The sequence below is a fragment of the Gymnoscopelus microlampas genome, assembly GCF_963454915.1.
Source record: "Gymnoscopelus microlampas genome assembly, chromosome: 8".
Lineage (NCBI taxonomy): Eukaryota > Metazoa > Chordata > Actinopteri > Myctophiformes > Myctophidae > Gymnoscopelus > Gymnoscopelus microlampas.
This window is the reverse complement of record NC_139945.1, coordinates 31,534,269-31,551,880: the sequence shown is the minus strand read 5'-3', so window position 1 is coordinate 31,551,880 and position 17,612 is coordinate 31,534,269. Positions and strand designations below refer to the sequence as shown.

The 17,612-nt window shown below is 38.4% G+C and overlaps 1 protein-coding gene across 3 annotated transcripts; it reads right to left on the bottom strand.

Moving 5' to 3' along the window:
- Window positions 1–1,222: 1,222 nt before the first annotated feature.
- LOC311051106 (P2X purinoceptor 5-like) lies at window positions 1,223–16,472 on the bottom strand. Of its 3 annotated transcripts, none has more exons than XM_084065501.1 (12): window positions 16,029–16,472; window positions 15,231–15,381; window positions 14,602–14,673; window positions 10,289–10,364; window positions 9,865–9,961; window positions 9,424–9,504; window positions 8,956–9,097; window positions 6,429–6,571; window positions 5,488–5,581; window positions 5,286–5,351; window positions 5,066–5,148; window positions 1,223–4,725 (listed from the first exon to the last, which is right to left on the bottom strand). In XM_084065501.1, the coding sequence occupies exons 1-12, from the start codon at window positions 16,154–16,156 to the stop codon at window positions 4,638–4,640; spliced, it is 1,221 nt and encodes a 406-aa protein (XP_083921627.1). In that variant the 5' UTR covers window positions 16,157–16,472; the 3' UTR covers window positions 1,223–4,637. The 3 variants fall into 3 exon arrangements, with proteins under 3 accessions (XP_083921627.1, XP_083921628.1, XP_083921629.1); XM_084065502.1 differs by having other exon boundaries at window positions 16,107–16,472; XM_084065503.1 differs by lacking the exon at window positions 9,424–9,504.
- Between the last annotated feature and the right edge of the window lie 1,140 nt (window positions 16,473–17,612).

Genomic DNA, 17,612 nt, shown 5'->3' with positions numbered 1-17,612 from the left:
TCCAGGCCAGGTTTATTTATCTTGATTGAAAGGATCACGATGGCGAGCCAACTAACCCGAACCCAACCATAAATGAAGTTTGTCCTACCTGGAGTAGGCCAAAGAGCAGCAGCCTTTGATTATCCCCTCAAGTAACAATTCCCACTACACTGCCACTTCCCTCTGACTATACCTGACAATACCTTGACCATTGACAAATACCTACCTGCGTAAAGACTCTGTTGGACTTACCTTGATACCTTGCTGAAAGTTACTGAACTGTTGAATGTTTTGTTTTATTTTCTTTTGATGAATACAGTTTATTTTTTTGCTTCAATCATGTCTCTTGTCTATTTAATGTTGCATATCAATATAATTTATTCCTTCACTCTTCACCTACTTCTGTCTGCAGTAAACTGGTCTATAACATTTATGCTTTGCCCACACTAAGCATATGCTACAAAATTTATTTTGAAGTATTTTTAAAAGCATGTACCCTCGGACACACCTTGTGCCTTGCGGTGTCCCCCAAGGATCCGTACTAAGCTTTTGACTGGCATGTATTGTTTTTAAAATATTGAATTGTAGTGTATTTTTCAAAAAAGTTGTTAGTGGTAAAAAAAAAACTGGCATCTAAAGGGTTACATTTTAATTATGATGAATTAAATCATGATATAATTTAAACAAGAACCCCTTCATAATAAAAAAGAAAATGGGAAAAAATATTGATCTTTCATAATTGTATTTACTGTACAGTTTAAAGTTCAAAATACAAATCTTCTAGTTAGCTAAAACGTAACTTTTTTTTGCAAGGTACAACGTGCTATGAGGACGGTGACCTCGGAGCCACGTGGTTTGGGTAGGACAACTATGAAGAAATGATTCAGGTCAGAGAATCGGTTCAGACAGGATACTTTCATTTCCAGTGCAGGCACACATGAACACACATGAACACACAGAACCAGTGGTGTAAAGTAACTAAGTACATGTACTCAAGTACTGTACTGTACAATTTTGAGGTATTTTTACTTTCTTATTTACAATTTTCAATACTTTTACTTACGTACCCACTACATCTCAGAGGAACATATTGTACGTACTTTTACTCTACTACAATTATATGAAAACTGTAGTTACTATAGTTACTTTGTAGATTTCTATTAGTATTACAAAGCACACTACTAACCACTTCAGCCCTACATAATTTTCAACCATTTGAAAATAATAGCATACAGTACATCAATTTTCAAAGGATTTTTTAATACATTTCGAACTTGTGAAATGGGACATTCTGCACAATGAGTACTTTTGGTACTTTAAGTATATTTTGATGCCGATACTTTTGTACTTTTATTCAAGTACATTTTTAGTACGGGACTTCTACTTATACTACTACTAACAGAGTATATCTACATTGCAGTATTGATACTTTTACTTAAGTAAAACATGTGAGTACTTGTTCCATCACTGCACAGAACACACACACATTAACACATGGCACACCAGATAAACACCAGCATTACACCAGTACCATACAGTACACACACCTCAACGCCTGCTTTTTGTTGTTATGATTAGCATTGTTTCTTTTCGTTTTTTTTTTTACCAAATTGGTTTTGGAATATGGTGAGAACAGTCCCACAGCTTATTGTTTAATGAACAATTGAACTGAACGTTGTTTGACTGACAAACAAAAATGGTCGGATTGACAGTTCTATTGATCAGTGAAATAGCATCGACTTGGAATCAAGTTGCTTTATGTTGATAAAAACAAGGCAGTCAACAACGCTGTGGCTTCCCTGTGCAATCTGTAACTATGGATAGGAAGTTACTACTGTATGTGAACAGTTTGTGAACGACACATGTCTAGGCTATGGAGCCTGACATTTCCGATCAGAGTACTTGGAGCTGAGGCTATAGGCTGGAGCTGTGCGGAACTCCATATTTGGCCAAATATTTGGTGATGTGCGGAACTCCATATTTGGCCAAATATTTGGTGATGTGCGGAATAACATATTTGGGTGACATTTGGGGGAATATACATACATATTCCATATTTTGGGCAAAATCTGGGGGGACTTCTGAGACAAACACTATTCTAGACAGCTGAACCCTTCAGTGCCACACCGTAGAAATAACTTAATTTGATGTAGTAAACTATACTTTTGCCATATGTTACCATAGCTTAGCTTGCTACCTTACTATGGGGGTAGCTTCCGTGTAGTGAAGCTTCAATTAATGTACAGTAACTGGTAGCTTTTAGCTCACAACATTTTCCAAAAAGATTGCCCAACATGGCTTGTGACTATGAGGCAGCAGTCATTTTATGAACGCAAAGTAGAAAATCCGCAAACGTTATTTCTAGATGGTGAAATAAAGGTAGGCCTATGTAGCAGGTCTGCAAAAAAACATTCACTTAGTTTTCTCATCAGTCATGTCTTACCCACAGGCAAATGTAAATTGTCAAAAATACCTATTTTAATTCCAAAGGACTGGTAAAGCAACATGCTTATGTGTGAGGATGAACCTGACAGAACCAGACTTCCCAGACAGAGAATCAGTTCAGAGTGGATACTTTAAATTGCATTTAACCCATTCTAACCATAAATATATGGAGTAGTTAGGGGGTTATGGCTTTCTCAGGGACACTTCAACACTTGACAGGGCGAACCTGGGGGTTGTGCCTGTGGCCTTTTGATCACAATCTCTACCCATTCATCAATGGCTGCCCTTTGCATTCTTAGCTCTGCCCAAACATGTTGTGTAAATAGCTTTGTTGTCCTTTAAGAAGGTATTTAGTGATTCTATTCATCATCACTGTTTCATCTCCCGAGTCCCCATCTGTGTGAGTGACTAGTCTTGTCATCATCATCACAATAATCCTTCTATTAATAATTATAATAATAATAACAACAACAACAACAATAATAATATACTGTACTAGCATCAAGACTCCATTGACAATTAAGTTGACCAGCCAAAAAAGTTAAAACTTTGCCATTACAGTTTATATAAAATGTGCTGTTCTCCCTTATATTCACTCATTCCAACTTACCATTTATCTTCACAAAAGCTAGACATAGAAATAAATGTATAGAATGGACATTCCATTCATAGTGCAACACTGCGCTCAAGTTTCAAGAGACAAGAGCAGAAGAGAAAGCGAGAGAAAGAAAAGACAAATTAATCAATCGTTGATTATATGCAAAAAGGGTGGATTAAGGGAACATTTTTGGCTGGCCAAAATACATTGTGAAATTGAGGCACTGTACCTGTCCTTTTAAAAAATTTAGTGCTACCATACATCCTGGCATGTTGAGTCTAGCACATGTTTTTGGGTGACTTAGCACCACAGAAGTTTTATTTTGGGAAGATTTGTCCAACTCCTCTTTATTTTTAACAGGTAGGAATTTATAAAAACAATTATCTGTTACTGTCATAAGAAATAAGAAATAGATGAAATACTATCTCTACATTTTCATAAATAGCTAGAAAGTAGTTCCTGAAGAAACAGTGTTGGATCGCTAAACCTGTTGATAGTATTAGGTATTGATAGTGTTAAAGGTTTTAAATGTGTTAAGGTGTTTAAGGTGCAGGTTTTAAAGGTTTTATAGGTGTTAAAGGTGTTAAAGGTATTAAAGGTGTTAAAGGTGTTAAAGGTTTTTAAGGTTTTTAAGGTTTTAAAGGTGTTAAAGGTTTTATAGGTGTTAAACGTTTTCAAAGGTGTTAAAGGTTTAAAGTATTAGTAGAGTTAAACGCTTTGATAGTGTTGAGTAGTGTTAACATAGTTTCTGCCCTAGTTTTTTGCCTAGTGGTTGCTAGGGTCTAATAGGCGGTTGCTACGATATAGGCGGTTGCGAGGGTCTAATGGGCAGTTGCTATAGTAAAATAACGGTTGCTAGGGTCTAATAAGTGGTTGCTAAGGTCTAATATGCAGTTTCTGTGGTCTAATATGCGGTTGCTAGGGTAAAGCAGGTGATTGCTAGGGTAAAATGGTGGTTGCTAGGGTCTAATAGGCGGTTGCTAGGGTATAATAGATGGTTGCTATGGTCTAATATGTTGTTGCTAGGGTCTAATAAGCAGCTAGGCTTCACTGTAGCTAAATGGCATTTCCCCATTCAAATGAATGGGATTTTGTTTAGCAATTAAAAGTGAAATATCTCTAAAAGTTCTAATTATTTAAAAAAATATCTAATTGTAGCTGACTTGTTCTAAGTAGGCCGAATGTTGTAGAGTTGGAACAGAGTTTCTTGCTAAACGTATGAAGGACTAGTTAGGGGCCAAGCAACAGGGGCGGAATAAATAAATAACAAAATAAATAGTAAAGATAACAGACTAGTGTGATCGCCTTAGCGATCCCACTACAAGACATTCAAAGCAGACTGCAATTTAGTAGGTTAAGCTGGATAGTCAGTTGGAAATCAAGTTCTGCATTGTATACTTGTGGTGATGGATACATGAAAATGTTATAATAACATATTTGAATCCTGAAATTCTGTGACATTTCACCAGGTTGTCTGGGTCTGTAGCTTGACATAAACAAGACTGCAGCTTCACTTCATTATGGCTGGGAGGGTGTCGGGCACAGGCCTCAGGTGGCAACATAGCATGGTGCAACTTATTCGGCTGTTGTTACCAGCGATCTGTGGCCATGGTGATTAAGTCTCTGGTGATAGGTCTGTCAGCTGCTGCTGTTCCAATCCTTTCGTGTCTTCTGTACCATTGTGTTGAGATGCACCCTTATTTCTGTGGAAAGAAGGCAAGAGTGACAGAACTTTAGGGAGATTTGAAAATCGCCCCCACTTTTGTCATTATGGTTGTGTGCGACAAGTAATATGAAATATATATTTGTCAAAGTCTGACTTCCTCAAATGTTTTTAAGAAACTTGGTAACATTAATAACATTTTTAATTTGTTACGGTGTGGATGTTGCAGGCCTACATTTTTTATGTTGCTTAGTATACAGTATATCACAGGAATCCTTGAAATCTACTTTCAGTTAGTTTGTCATGCTGTTGAGCTGATATCACATTACAACACCAGATGGCACAAGACCGACAACATTACTGTTGCTATATTGACATACTTTGTTGTCTCAAATTTGCTTTCCCGATAAAAAGTGCTTTTCTTCATCAGATGGAGAAGGACCATGTCACAGATGAATACTCCCTGTTGAATTAAAAAACAAATTACAAATTGAGGCATGGAATTTCATATGGAGCAAAAATTATGTTGTTTAGAATATTCACCATGGCATAGATTGCATAACATTATACGAGTATGAGTTTAAAAAATAGTTCACTTACAGCACCCATCAACGCCAGTCCTGAGCCTATATTGATGCATGTTGGGATTATATTGAATTTGCCAGCCTAAGAAAGATAGTAGAAATTACAAGTAAGCTGGTTTAAAAACAGACGCACACAGAGTGTCACATGCACACACAAAAAGCTTGGGTTGCCATTGTCCATGAATAAACTAAACTGTCAGGAGTTGTATTTTCCATACCTTTCCATGTACCATGATGTCAAAGCGCACGCCATAAACTTTGAATAAGGTTCGGTAGCTGTCCCCTGCAGCATTTTTGTAATAGCGAGCGTGTCTGTTAAAATAACAGCATATTAGTGTATATATATTAGTGTCAATATTAAACTATTTAAATTTGTATATATCAACCACACACACATACCACACACACACACACACACACACACACACACACACACACACACACACACACACACACACACACACACACACACACACACACACACACACACACACACACACACACACACACACACACACACACACACACACACACACACATTCAAGTAGAGGGACTTTAAAGGTGATTTAAGTGATATTTTCTTGTTTAAAAAAAGGTTCATTAAACAGTTGTAAAACATGTTCCCATTGTAATCATTGCTAGAATCAGACTGATTAAAGAGCTGGAGAGACGGGGAGACTCCTGTTACTGAACAAACAAACACAAGTATACGGGAGTCTCAATGTCTGCTAATTTTTTTGTATCATCACTTCCAATTTCACATTTAAGTTCTTTCTCCTGATTAGACGAAATTGGTATCCTGACCTGAACATTTATTTCTGTTTATTAAAGAACTGCAGAGACAGGGAGACCTTTGTTACACTTACCTTAACAAGGAAATATCACTTACACAGCCTTTACAATTGATTCTGGAAGAAAGAGCAAGCCAGTGTAGTCTAATGCTGCGTTCACACCAAAGGGAAGCTGAACAATGAATCAGCTTTTATTTTCAATGTTATGTCTATGCAAATCAGCTTTTTACATTTTTTGATGAGCTTTTAAAAGCTACAATAGAAAAGCGTGCTTTTTTTCTCCCCAGACCTCATCCTTGAAGCTGCTTTTTTTCATGTCCAGCTTCCTTTGGTGTGAACGAAGCATAACTGACTCAAGTGCAAATCACCTGAAGTTAAAACCTGATGATGTTGTGGAGTTGTTGGAGGAGGCATTGATGTCCAGACGAGTGAAGTGATAACGTGGATGACAATGAGAATATCCCTTGTCAAGGTCACAATTCCACTCTATTAGAATGGCAATTGACCCACCCTTGAAAAACAGAGAGCAGTTTACAAGCAATCAGTCATTCAAAATGTGAAGAAATACCACATACTGTATATTCAAAGCCAGTGCTATGAACTTACAATTTATACTGTAGTATCCTAACTCAAATCTTCCATATAATCTCAAGCAAAATCTTCTTCCTTGACATTTTGGGGGTTGTTTTTTCATCAACAAGATCTCTACATGAATACACCTTTTGATAGGACAAGTGTCAAAATTCCAGTCCTACTGATACAGTATGAGGTCAATTGACTCTGCATAACTCTAGTCCCACGTAGTACCAGCAGGTTTTAATCGGAAATACACTTTGCATGACACCCTCACATCCACGTGTTTCCAGTTAAAACCCGCTGCCGAGCCAATCAATTGGAGCTATGGGAAAATGAACCGGAACAGGAAACCGATTTGCCACCTTCTGGAAACCTGGGAATACAGTTATGCACAGAGCCTATAGACCCTGCAAACCAGTTTCTGCTAGCCATGTATTCAGAGATTACACCAGGGACATCAGATGAATGCAGTTGACTACCTTATAGAATAGAAGTAAGGCCTCCATGACAGAAAGTGAGAATCACTAAGCTAAACTGGTCTACAGTGTATTCGGTCTATGAAGAGAATAAAGAACGACTTAATTCGTGTCAGCATCACGTGACTGCAGGCGCCATTTGTTTAGACTCACAGCAGGTGTAAATATTTCTGTTGCTCATTAACATGTATCACACAGACACAGGGAAAACAAACTGCAGGAACAGATAGATCAATAAACAGAAAATATATCAATGGAATGGATCAGGCGAAGCTCAAGTGCAGCTTAAGATTCCGTAGAGAGCAGCTGAACGAGGAAGCAAAGGAACAAAATAAACAAAATGAATAAACAGATTTATAGCATACAATACAAATAGTGGTCGAGTGATTTTGGTCGCATATAGACCTGTTTCATTGCCTCGTTTATGGATTGAGCTTTTACACATACGGTATGAGCAGTTCAAAAACCATAAATCTCTTTCCACCTTCAGTTTACAAATGGGTGAGTGACCAAAGATCTCTACCCGAGTCAATGTGCTTACATAAAGAATGATAATGAACTTGTCTTGCATGAATAGCTGTGCATTTGGAAATGTATAATTGTCTCTCCATCTGGCATAAATTGTACTGCATTTATTCATCATCTGAATGTCTGAACCATTCCATCCATTCAAGCTGAAATTGCATCGTTCTGGTGTCAAGTATGTACATGTTGGTGAACTAGTTTGCCTTCTTTTTGCCCTGGTCTTATATTAATCACTGTTTTTAATATTTGCTGCACACAGACAATTTTTGTGCAATAGTCTTTATTTTTATATAAATTGTTCATATATTTGCCTTTACTTGAATGTGACACTACCACTTTATTTTTTAAAGTTGTAACAGAACTTCATTGGAATTTAAATTTACTTGAAGGTCAAACCGCCACTTTCTTTGTACTTTAACTGCTCTTGAACTGTACGTACAATTTACAATTACAATTTACAATTTTACATAAATAAAGAGCATCATAATTGAAGAAGTTTTCCTTCATACGCTGTGGTAATGCATGGTATGCAGTATAAGAATAACACTGTTTCAGGAATCAAGGAGGTTTCACTTTCACTCCATTAGCGAGCCGTTTGTTATTCTGGTCGTAAGAATGTTATGGCAGTTGATAAAGCAGCAAGCTTGTACCGTTGTTTGACAAGGATAAGATAGATTAGAAAGTTGGATAAAATAAACACCACCGTGACGTCTACAGTGTGTCCTACCAACTGTGGTTACTCGGCAACAGGATCTGTGTACAGCGTGACAAGTGAAATGGCGGCTGCTACCACGTGACACTACCAGTGGTGGAATGTAACTAAGTACATTTACTTGAGTACTGTGCTTAAGTATTTCCAATTAGTGGATTAGTAGTCTTCACTGTGGTGAGGACTAATGGTGATCCGTAAACAATAAAACAATACAACTTTAACCCTATTTTATACCTAGGCTATTTAAAAATTGAAAAATAGCAGATCTACAAGCTCACAACGTGTCGCATCGCGACGCGTTGTGAGCTTGTAGATCTGCTATTTTCAATTTCAGGGAAATTGGGGACTAGGACAAGTGGGTGGTGCTAAGGTGGTGGAGGAGGTGCTAAGGTGAGAACCAGATATACTTAATGAACTGGAGGCGTGTCCACATACAAACATAATTTTAACACTTTCTGTACACTTTTTTGAAAAAAATCTTCCTCCTAGTATAACCATAATACCTGATGATTATGTCTTAAGGGGAGGGGAAATCACTGAAAATCACGGCACCCCATCTTTAACAAATATAATACACTAAAAACGATACAAATCTGTAAAACTAACTATAGTGGCCATGTCCTGGAAGTTGTGTCCGGCTCGGCTAGTAATGTCTCCCAGGCGAAAGATGGGGCAGTAGGGATGTAAGTCCTCATCATATTTACATCTCTTCAGATAAGATTCATTAGTTGTCTCCGCGACATTGGACCTGAGATTTGAACAAAAGAACAAAATTGGCATTTGTATATACACATTGCATTAAGGTAACACACTTACACACACACTCGCACACATACGCGCGCGCTCGCACACACACGCGCGCACACACACGCACGCGACACACACACACACACACACACACACACACACACACACACACACACACACACACACACACACACACACACACACACACACACACACACACACACACCACACACACACATGCATAGTGGTTGGTAACACATACATTGCATAATAATAATAGTAAATACAACTTTTAAAGGAATGCAGCCTTTGTTTCAAATTGCTTACTTTGAAAAGGCAAATTTGGGGAAACGAATGAAGTTTTTGATGTAAATGGTGAAGTTTTCTGCCTTTGTCAACAGAGGTCCTCTGTAAAAGAGTAGGGTTTTGTTATTCCATTACACAGGCTGTGAATGTGTGTGGATTACTTATGTCTTATTTGTATTCTTAATAGCAAATGAAGGACACAAACAATTTGATGGTTTGCACTCAAAAACAAATACACGTGTTTCAGCCTGTGGCCACAGTGTACTCATATCCGTAGCAAACCAAGCAAACCTCAGTACACTTCCTGTGTGTTCCTTGCGATTAGCGAGAAACCAACCCACAAACATGTGATATGACATGAAAAAGAGTTCCAAAGACAAGTTTCAGATAAAGGTATTAATTATAAGGTAAACCTTCGAAATATAAACGTATGTGTTTCTGTGTACTAGTGCTGTTCCTTACTGTGTTTTGACATGTCTCTCAACAGGACACCAGCCATATATTTCACAGGTACCAGTGGAGTTTTTATCCTTTTTCAAACACCGACCAGTCATAACTCCTTCAGAGAGCATCATAAAAATGTATTAGTCCATGGGAGACCGTAGATTTAAATGGAGAGTCTGTCTGATATCAATGCACAAAGTACAGAGGTGGACAAAGACAAATTGGTTGAAATATAACATCTGCGTTAAGCAGCCTCCAACTGTTCCCCTTTATCCTGTCAGTATTTCTGGTTTAACTTATTAGTAGGCTATTGTTTATAGAACAGTCGACCAACACAAAAACACAATCTCATTTGAATCATTCAAATAGATAATTTGAATACAGCCTACATGCAAAAAGGAGAAAAAATAACAAAAGGAAACATCACTGCAGTGTACCCCACCATGTCCAGCCATGACAGTCTCTCCCTCCTCACAGTCCTCGTTGCCTCGACAGTGGCCATCCAACACCCTGAAACTCTGCAGACAAACATAACACAATATAGCTGCAGTTCAGTAAACTGACACGTATAAGCAGAGCTTCATTGGGTGCTGTGGGTTCTGTAGGTGGCAGGCACCCATGACCAACAATCTAGACAACCCCTTTGAATGTAGTTTGTTTGTAAAAGTACTGCTATGTTGAATAAATATGTGTGCAGATTGAACACCCCTTCAGCAGATGAAAACTTAAGTACAAAGCGGGCCTACCTGTGTTTGACAATGAGAAAGTCATTGTCACAGGTAACTTTTCAATATTGATCTGGACAAAGTTCGGCCGAATCAGCCTACTAATGAATTTACAAAGATGACATATTCAAAAAAGACTATTTGAATTTGTGGTTAGAATTATGCCAAATTGGAGCCAAACACTACATTGTTGTTGTGCTGCTTTAAATGTGTTTCCTGTTGGATAAAAGCCTAGCTAGGTTTTATGTATTGCTAATTAGCTTGCAACCATTATGCAACCAAATGCAAGCTCCACCCTATAACCACAATGACCTTGTTTAGCAGCCCAGCTTTTAAGACATGCAAACAGACCCAAGCCTCATCAATTGTTGTTTGGATACGACAACTTTAGTGTCTAGTAACTAGACACTAAAGTAAAGCCATGTAGGTGTACTAAAGTAAATGTTGAATGAATATTTTAAGCAGTTGCTCTGAAAAATCACATCTTTCATATAGTTTGGGACTTCCTGTGGGTACTGAACACTTTTTCTGTTCCATTGCTTGCTGCTATGAAATAAAACATGAACAAATTGTTAGTGTTCTAATGACACCAATGGCATGCATATTGGAGCGATAGAACCGTTTGATGGAGCAGCGGAGAGAGACAGGAAAGACTGTTTACAGGGCGATGACACATTTTTACCAGAACACTGGTTGAGGTTGAAACAAGAATGACAAGTCATAATAAAGCCGCATGCGCCAGGCTTTTTTGGCCCCAATCTTGTCAACAACACAACATTTAACTATAAAGAAATGAAGATGACAAAAGACAGCTAATGGTTGTCAGGTGATGGACAATTAACACGTTGCAGAATGAATGAAAGATGCAATCAGAGTGATGCACAGCGAGCCACACAGTATAGGCAAAATAATAATAGTATTCAAATAGTAGCTTTAAGGCTACTAATCATTTATAGAGTTCTCAACGGGCCTGAAAATGAAGGCTCGGCCCTAACTGGGCCCGACTGGGCCGGCCCGGGGCTCGGCCCGAACCCGACTATTGCCATCATGTTAGGCCCAAAACCCGAAAAAAAAGAAATGATTTTTCGATTTTTTGTTTTATTAAATATTTTTAATATTATTATTCTGTTCTGAATATATATTTATCTATTATGAAGATGGCGCTGACGGCAGTGGACATTAACTTACACTGTGCTTACACTGTGCTGATTAAAATGAAGTTAAATCCTTATCTTGCTCACGCACCTCTGTGCAATGAGATGCATCGTCTGCATTTCTCTGCCTCTCTCGAGCGAGTCTTAATGATATTGATTAATATATATAAGAGTTATTCTTTAAACGGGCACACTATTTAATTATATTGATTAATATATATTAAATACATGTTTATTTATTAGACTTTAAAAACACAACATTAATAAACAATCAACCATATTAGTCTACTGAAATAGCCTAGACTATGCCCACATCAGCAGCCAATATGTAGGCTGCCAGGGCAGGTAAATAGAAATACTAGATAGATAGATAGATAAATAATATGTAATATCCCATACAGAATCGATCTCAGGAGATGGTTCATATATTTTTGGTATGTTGTTCTCCTGAGGCATGCTGTTTGTCTGATGTCAGCCAGTCCACCATGGACCACAGAAAACATACGCCGACATAGGCTACTTTAAAAAGTTTACAGTTTGCTTTGCTCCAAACATCTCCACTGACGCTGTCTACAAGGCACAGCTCCGGCTCGCACAGAAGGTATCTTAGCAACGTGAAAGCGCTATCGTCATTGGTCGTGTTTTGAGTAATGAGCCAATGAGCTGCTGAGCACACTCCCAGACAATGGCATTATAGCCAGCGGTGGCAAGTCTGCTTATTTCCTGCAACTTGTGGACAAATTCTGCCTTGTTTTTTCCTTGTTTTTGCCCTGTTTTTGTAGGTCGCCTGGCTCATTTCTCTCACTATACTTGGCAACACTGACTCACTGCGAGTGCGCTCCCACTCTCCCAGTAACACACACAGCAGAGAGACAGGGCAGCTCATAAATCGCCCTGTCATGCAAATAAAAAACAAATTGATTCCCCGACCTTAAATACGGGACAAAGTGCGTCCCGTATCAGTTCAATACGGAACGCGTCTTTTAGTTTTCAATTACGGGACGATTCCGTATTTTACGGGACGGTTGGCAACCCTAACAACGACACATGTGTAGTGTACTGCGTGTATGCACGTTCTCGCGCGTGGCTTGCTATATATGGAAAACTCGCTCCTGCGTTCTTCAATTGATTTCTGAACGAACCTGACCACTGAATGTACACTATTGTTGAAGGCTGGTGTACTGTAGACCAAAATTGCCGTGGGTTTTTGTATTAAAAGGGCCCTTGATATGGATGCATCATGCGGTAGGCAGTAGCCCTGAAACATGAATGTGAACCATGGCTACATATGCGGCAATGGATTACAAGAACGCTCGTCCCCAAACACACTCGCCCGGGTCTAATCCGGCGGCCTCTGTCCGCAAAATGAATGGGGGTGAGTGTGTTTTGGGGCGAGTGTTCTGTTTACCTCGCCCAGAATCGCTTTTTTTTTTACTCTCTCTCACATGGTTAATACATTTGATTTTGGGATGTACAATAGATGAAAATTACGGGATTAATAACGCAACTTGCGTCGAGAACTAATGGAGAGTGGACATTACCGCGTTTGGCTAAAAACAGTTAGTAACATCATACAAGCATACAAGCTAACTATTAGCCAAATTCGGCTAGCGCTCAGACGAATCCACTGAGAGAGGCGTGTCTAGTCCCATAGCTTGGGAGGACGAGGGCGCCCGTGCAGAGTATGGGAAAGTATCCCATTGGCTTAAACGACAGCCAATCACGCAAAAAAAGTGTCTAATACATGTCGGAAAAATGTCGGGTCAGAGTCAGACTGAATATAGAGCCGCTATGCTTTCAGCATGCGGCTAAAAAATTGCTGTATAGACACAGCTAAAGTGTTTAATGGGAAATGATGATAACAGCTCAAACTACCACCGAAGAATGGGCAACAGTGACAGTAGGCAGGTAAATGTATACAAGGGCAGTATTTTATGGCTGTGGCTGGTAGTACTTTTACAGGCTTACCACTCCACTTGTCTGCTGGCTGCTAGCTGTCAGAGACAGAACAGTTTACATACCACCAATGCTCTGGAAAGTAACCCTGTCAATGCAGCTACAGAGAGAGATAGAGAGAGAGAGAGAGAGAGAGAGAGAGAGAGAGAGAGAGAGAGAGAGAGAGAGAGAGAGAGAGAGAGAGAGAGAGAGAGAGCAGGGCCGGTGGCTAGGCAATTTGGCGCCCTAGGCAATATTTTTCCTGCCCCCCCCTGCTTTTTTTTTGCAACTGCCTACTCTGCCTGATGGCAGGCAGACAGACAGACAGACACATGCACACACACACACACACACACGCACACGCACACGCACACGCACACGCACACGCTCACGCTCACACTCATACAGTCACACTCTCACACACACACACACACACACACACACACACACACACACACACACACACACACACGCACACACACACACACACACACGCACACACACAATCTATGCACACACAGAAACATACACACACTGGTGTGTCCAGTCCAGTGAGCCCTGGACACATCTTTGTCAGCTGGGAACACTTGAGTAGTCCCTTTATGATAGACAGAAACTAACCACATAACACATACACAAATCGCAGAGACAGACTTAACCACTTTCAACTTGGCATCCCTATTTTGGGCATGTCATCATCATAGGATTTTCTTTTTCAAAATCAGTGAAAAGTGTTGCATCGGGACACGATGTGAGCTTGTAGATCAGCTACTTTTGCTACTTTTGTGCAACACTGTCATACAATGAAGTATAAAAAACAACAACATAAACATATGGATATAAAATGTGATAGATGGCTGCGCATTTATATAAGTGTGCAGTTGTGAGAAGACAGTACAACTGTTTTGCAACTCAGTACAATAGTAATAAAATGCCCTTACCTCAGCACAGTGACCCTGCTTTTGATTTGGGGTCTCTATGAAATTGGTGACAATGAACAGAACAGATTCACCCTGTAGAAAAAACACAATGTTATAATGATGGTATAACAGGATTAATCTTTGAATTGAGAGCATTTTATTGTCCCATTAGCCTTAAGATAATACGTATAGACTATGTCCTGTTGTGTAATAGTCAGGGCTTGACAGGAATAGCCCTCAGGCATTATGCCACATTAGCCTCAAGAATGATGTCCTTGATCGACATACAATAAATAAATGAATAAATAAATTAGGCTACATGGAAAATTAGGTGACTGAATCGCAAATACAGTGACAGTATTGTTTTGTGGAGTAGTGTAAACAGTTCACATTTTGTAACTGTTATTATTATTATTATTATTATTTTGTTATTTGTATTAGTATGTATTGTATTAATAATAATAATAACAATAATAATAATGAAATAACAATGTATTGTTATTATTAAGATTCTTAATTTTTTTCTAATGATGATGATGATGATGATGATGATGATGATGATGATGGTGATAATAATAAGGGTAATAATAATAATAATAATAATAATAATAATATATTATTATTATTATTATTATTATCATCATTATTACCTGTGGTGGGATGGCATAGTCCTCTGGACCCCACACCAGCAGGCCAGACCCGGTGGTGTTTGTGACCGAAACTCCCTTCAGTTTGGTTATAATAGAGCTCTGGACGGCCTCGTCTACATCCTGGTAACCTTTCTTGATCACAAAAACCCACCTGCACGTAGAAGGGAAACTTTAAAACAGTGTTTCTTAACCAGGATCTTCTGACAAGGACTGTGTGACCGGCTTGAATATATTGACCCAAAACAGAATGTGTTGATTTATTACTCACATTGCTGAAATGCAGTGGTGTAAAGTAACTAAGTACATTAGTACAGTATTTCAAAATGTCAATACTTTTACTTCTACTCTACTACATCTCAGAGGCAAATATTGTACTTTTACTCCGAAAACTTTGTTACTAGTTACTTTGTAGATTTTCATTATTATTACAAAACATACAGTACCACTTCAGCCCCTATATACATTTTGGCCTTTTGAAAATAGCAGATCTACAAGCTCACAATGTTTGCATGCAACGCATTGTGAGCTTGTAGATCTGCTATTTTCAAAAGATTTTATGCATTTTATACATTTGAAAACTTGTGAAACAGGACATTCTGCAAAATGAGTAGCCTATACTTTTGGTACTTTAAGTACATTTTGATACCAACACATTTTGTACTTTTACTCAAGTACATTTTGAATTCCGGACTTTTACTTGTAACAGAGCATTTCTACATTGCAGTGTTGATACTTTTACAAGTACTTTTTCCACCAACAACAATAAAATAAAATTAAAATATGATATTGATCTCTCACCCAATAATGTAACCGACAATGAACAATTGTAGGAATCTGAACAAGATTCCAACTTTCTTGTTTTTGGCGATAATATACTTTTCTGTCTTGTAGTCAAACAACGAGAGGAAGAGAGTTCTCCAGGCCATCTTGATGATAGAGTACTAGTAGTGATTTCAGGACAGGTAATGATGCGGACATTAGGAGTTCGGACACCGATCACCCAGGCTGATCTGCCGCAGACCCGCAGTCAACCGGCTGCAGATCAGTGTCTGCAGCACATAGAGGCAACAATGATGACCGCAGCTAGAATTACCAGTCGAACAGCACATAATACAGATCAATCCTTCAACGGATTCCACAAGTCTAAAACCAATAGCCTGTAGCGTATTCCCATTCCTTCGCAAAAATATCCACCGGTCCTTCCACCAGCTTCACATAGTAATCCACATGGGTGTGTGTGACTCAGCTGAGCTACTCTGTGTTGGAACTTAAATGCACTTGACAGGTCTGTTGGCCTGGCTGCCTATAGAAGGCATCGTCTTGCTTGTCGCACACACGCACGCACGCACGCACGCAAGCAAGCAAGCAAGCACGCACGCAAGCAAGCACGCACGCACGCACGCACGCACGCACGCACGCACACACACACACACACACACACACACACACACACACACACACACACACACACACACACACACACACACACACACACATTATCAGACAGACTCACAAATTTAGCTTTATATGCAGTATATATATATTTATATATATATATACACAGTGTTGGGCAAGTTACTTTATTTTAGTAATATATTACTAATACTTATTACCTTCATTTTAAAGTAATACATTTCGTTACATATTACTGTCTGAGCAACAGTAATATATTAATATTACATATTACTTTTTAGTTACTTCTTTTTTTTTTTAAAGCAAAAATTTAAAGGACAACTTTGGTTTTTTACAACCAATGTTTATGTTTTAGATTGTAATTAAAGTAAATAAAAGATGAGTGTTAAAAATTTTAAATTTACTGCTTTCTATAGTTTTAGCAATTTTCACAATCTTTTTTACAGTGTTTTCACAGTGGGCGGGGGCATTCTGTCCGGTGGCTAAATATGTATTTTTTTAACACATTAACCCGGCGTTTTCTTTATTATTATTTACAGTAGCTCTTCTAGCCCCCAATAACTCACATCTGGCCATCTCAGACAGCCGGACCTTTTTTATTGTGTAAAAAAGGCATATTTAGCCACCGGACAGAATGCCCCCGCCCACTGTAAAAAATATCGCAAAAAAATCTTAAAACTATAGAAAGCAGTAAATGAAAAAAAAATTACACTCATCATTTATTTACTTTAATTACAAGCTAAAATATAAACCTTTGTTGTAAAAAACCAAAGTTGTCCTTTAACAATTAAATAATCTAGATTTTGTATTATTAATATTAGCCCACAAATTATTTTTGGGACATAGTGATGGCAGATGGGCAGGCATTTAAATCATAAGATAGGATTATAAATTACATTAATGAATCAATTTTACTTAAATTAATCAATTCATAAATTATGGTTAAGGTCATTTAATTGTTCAAAATTT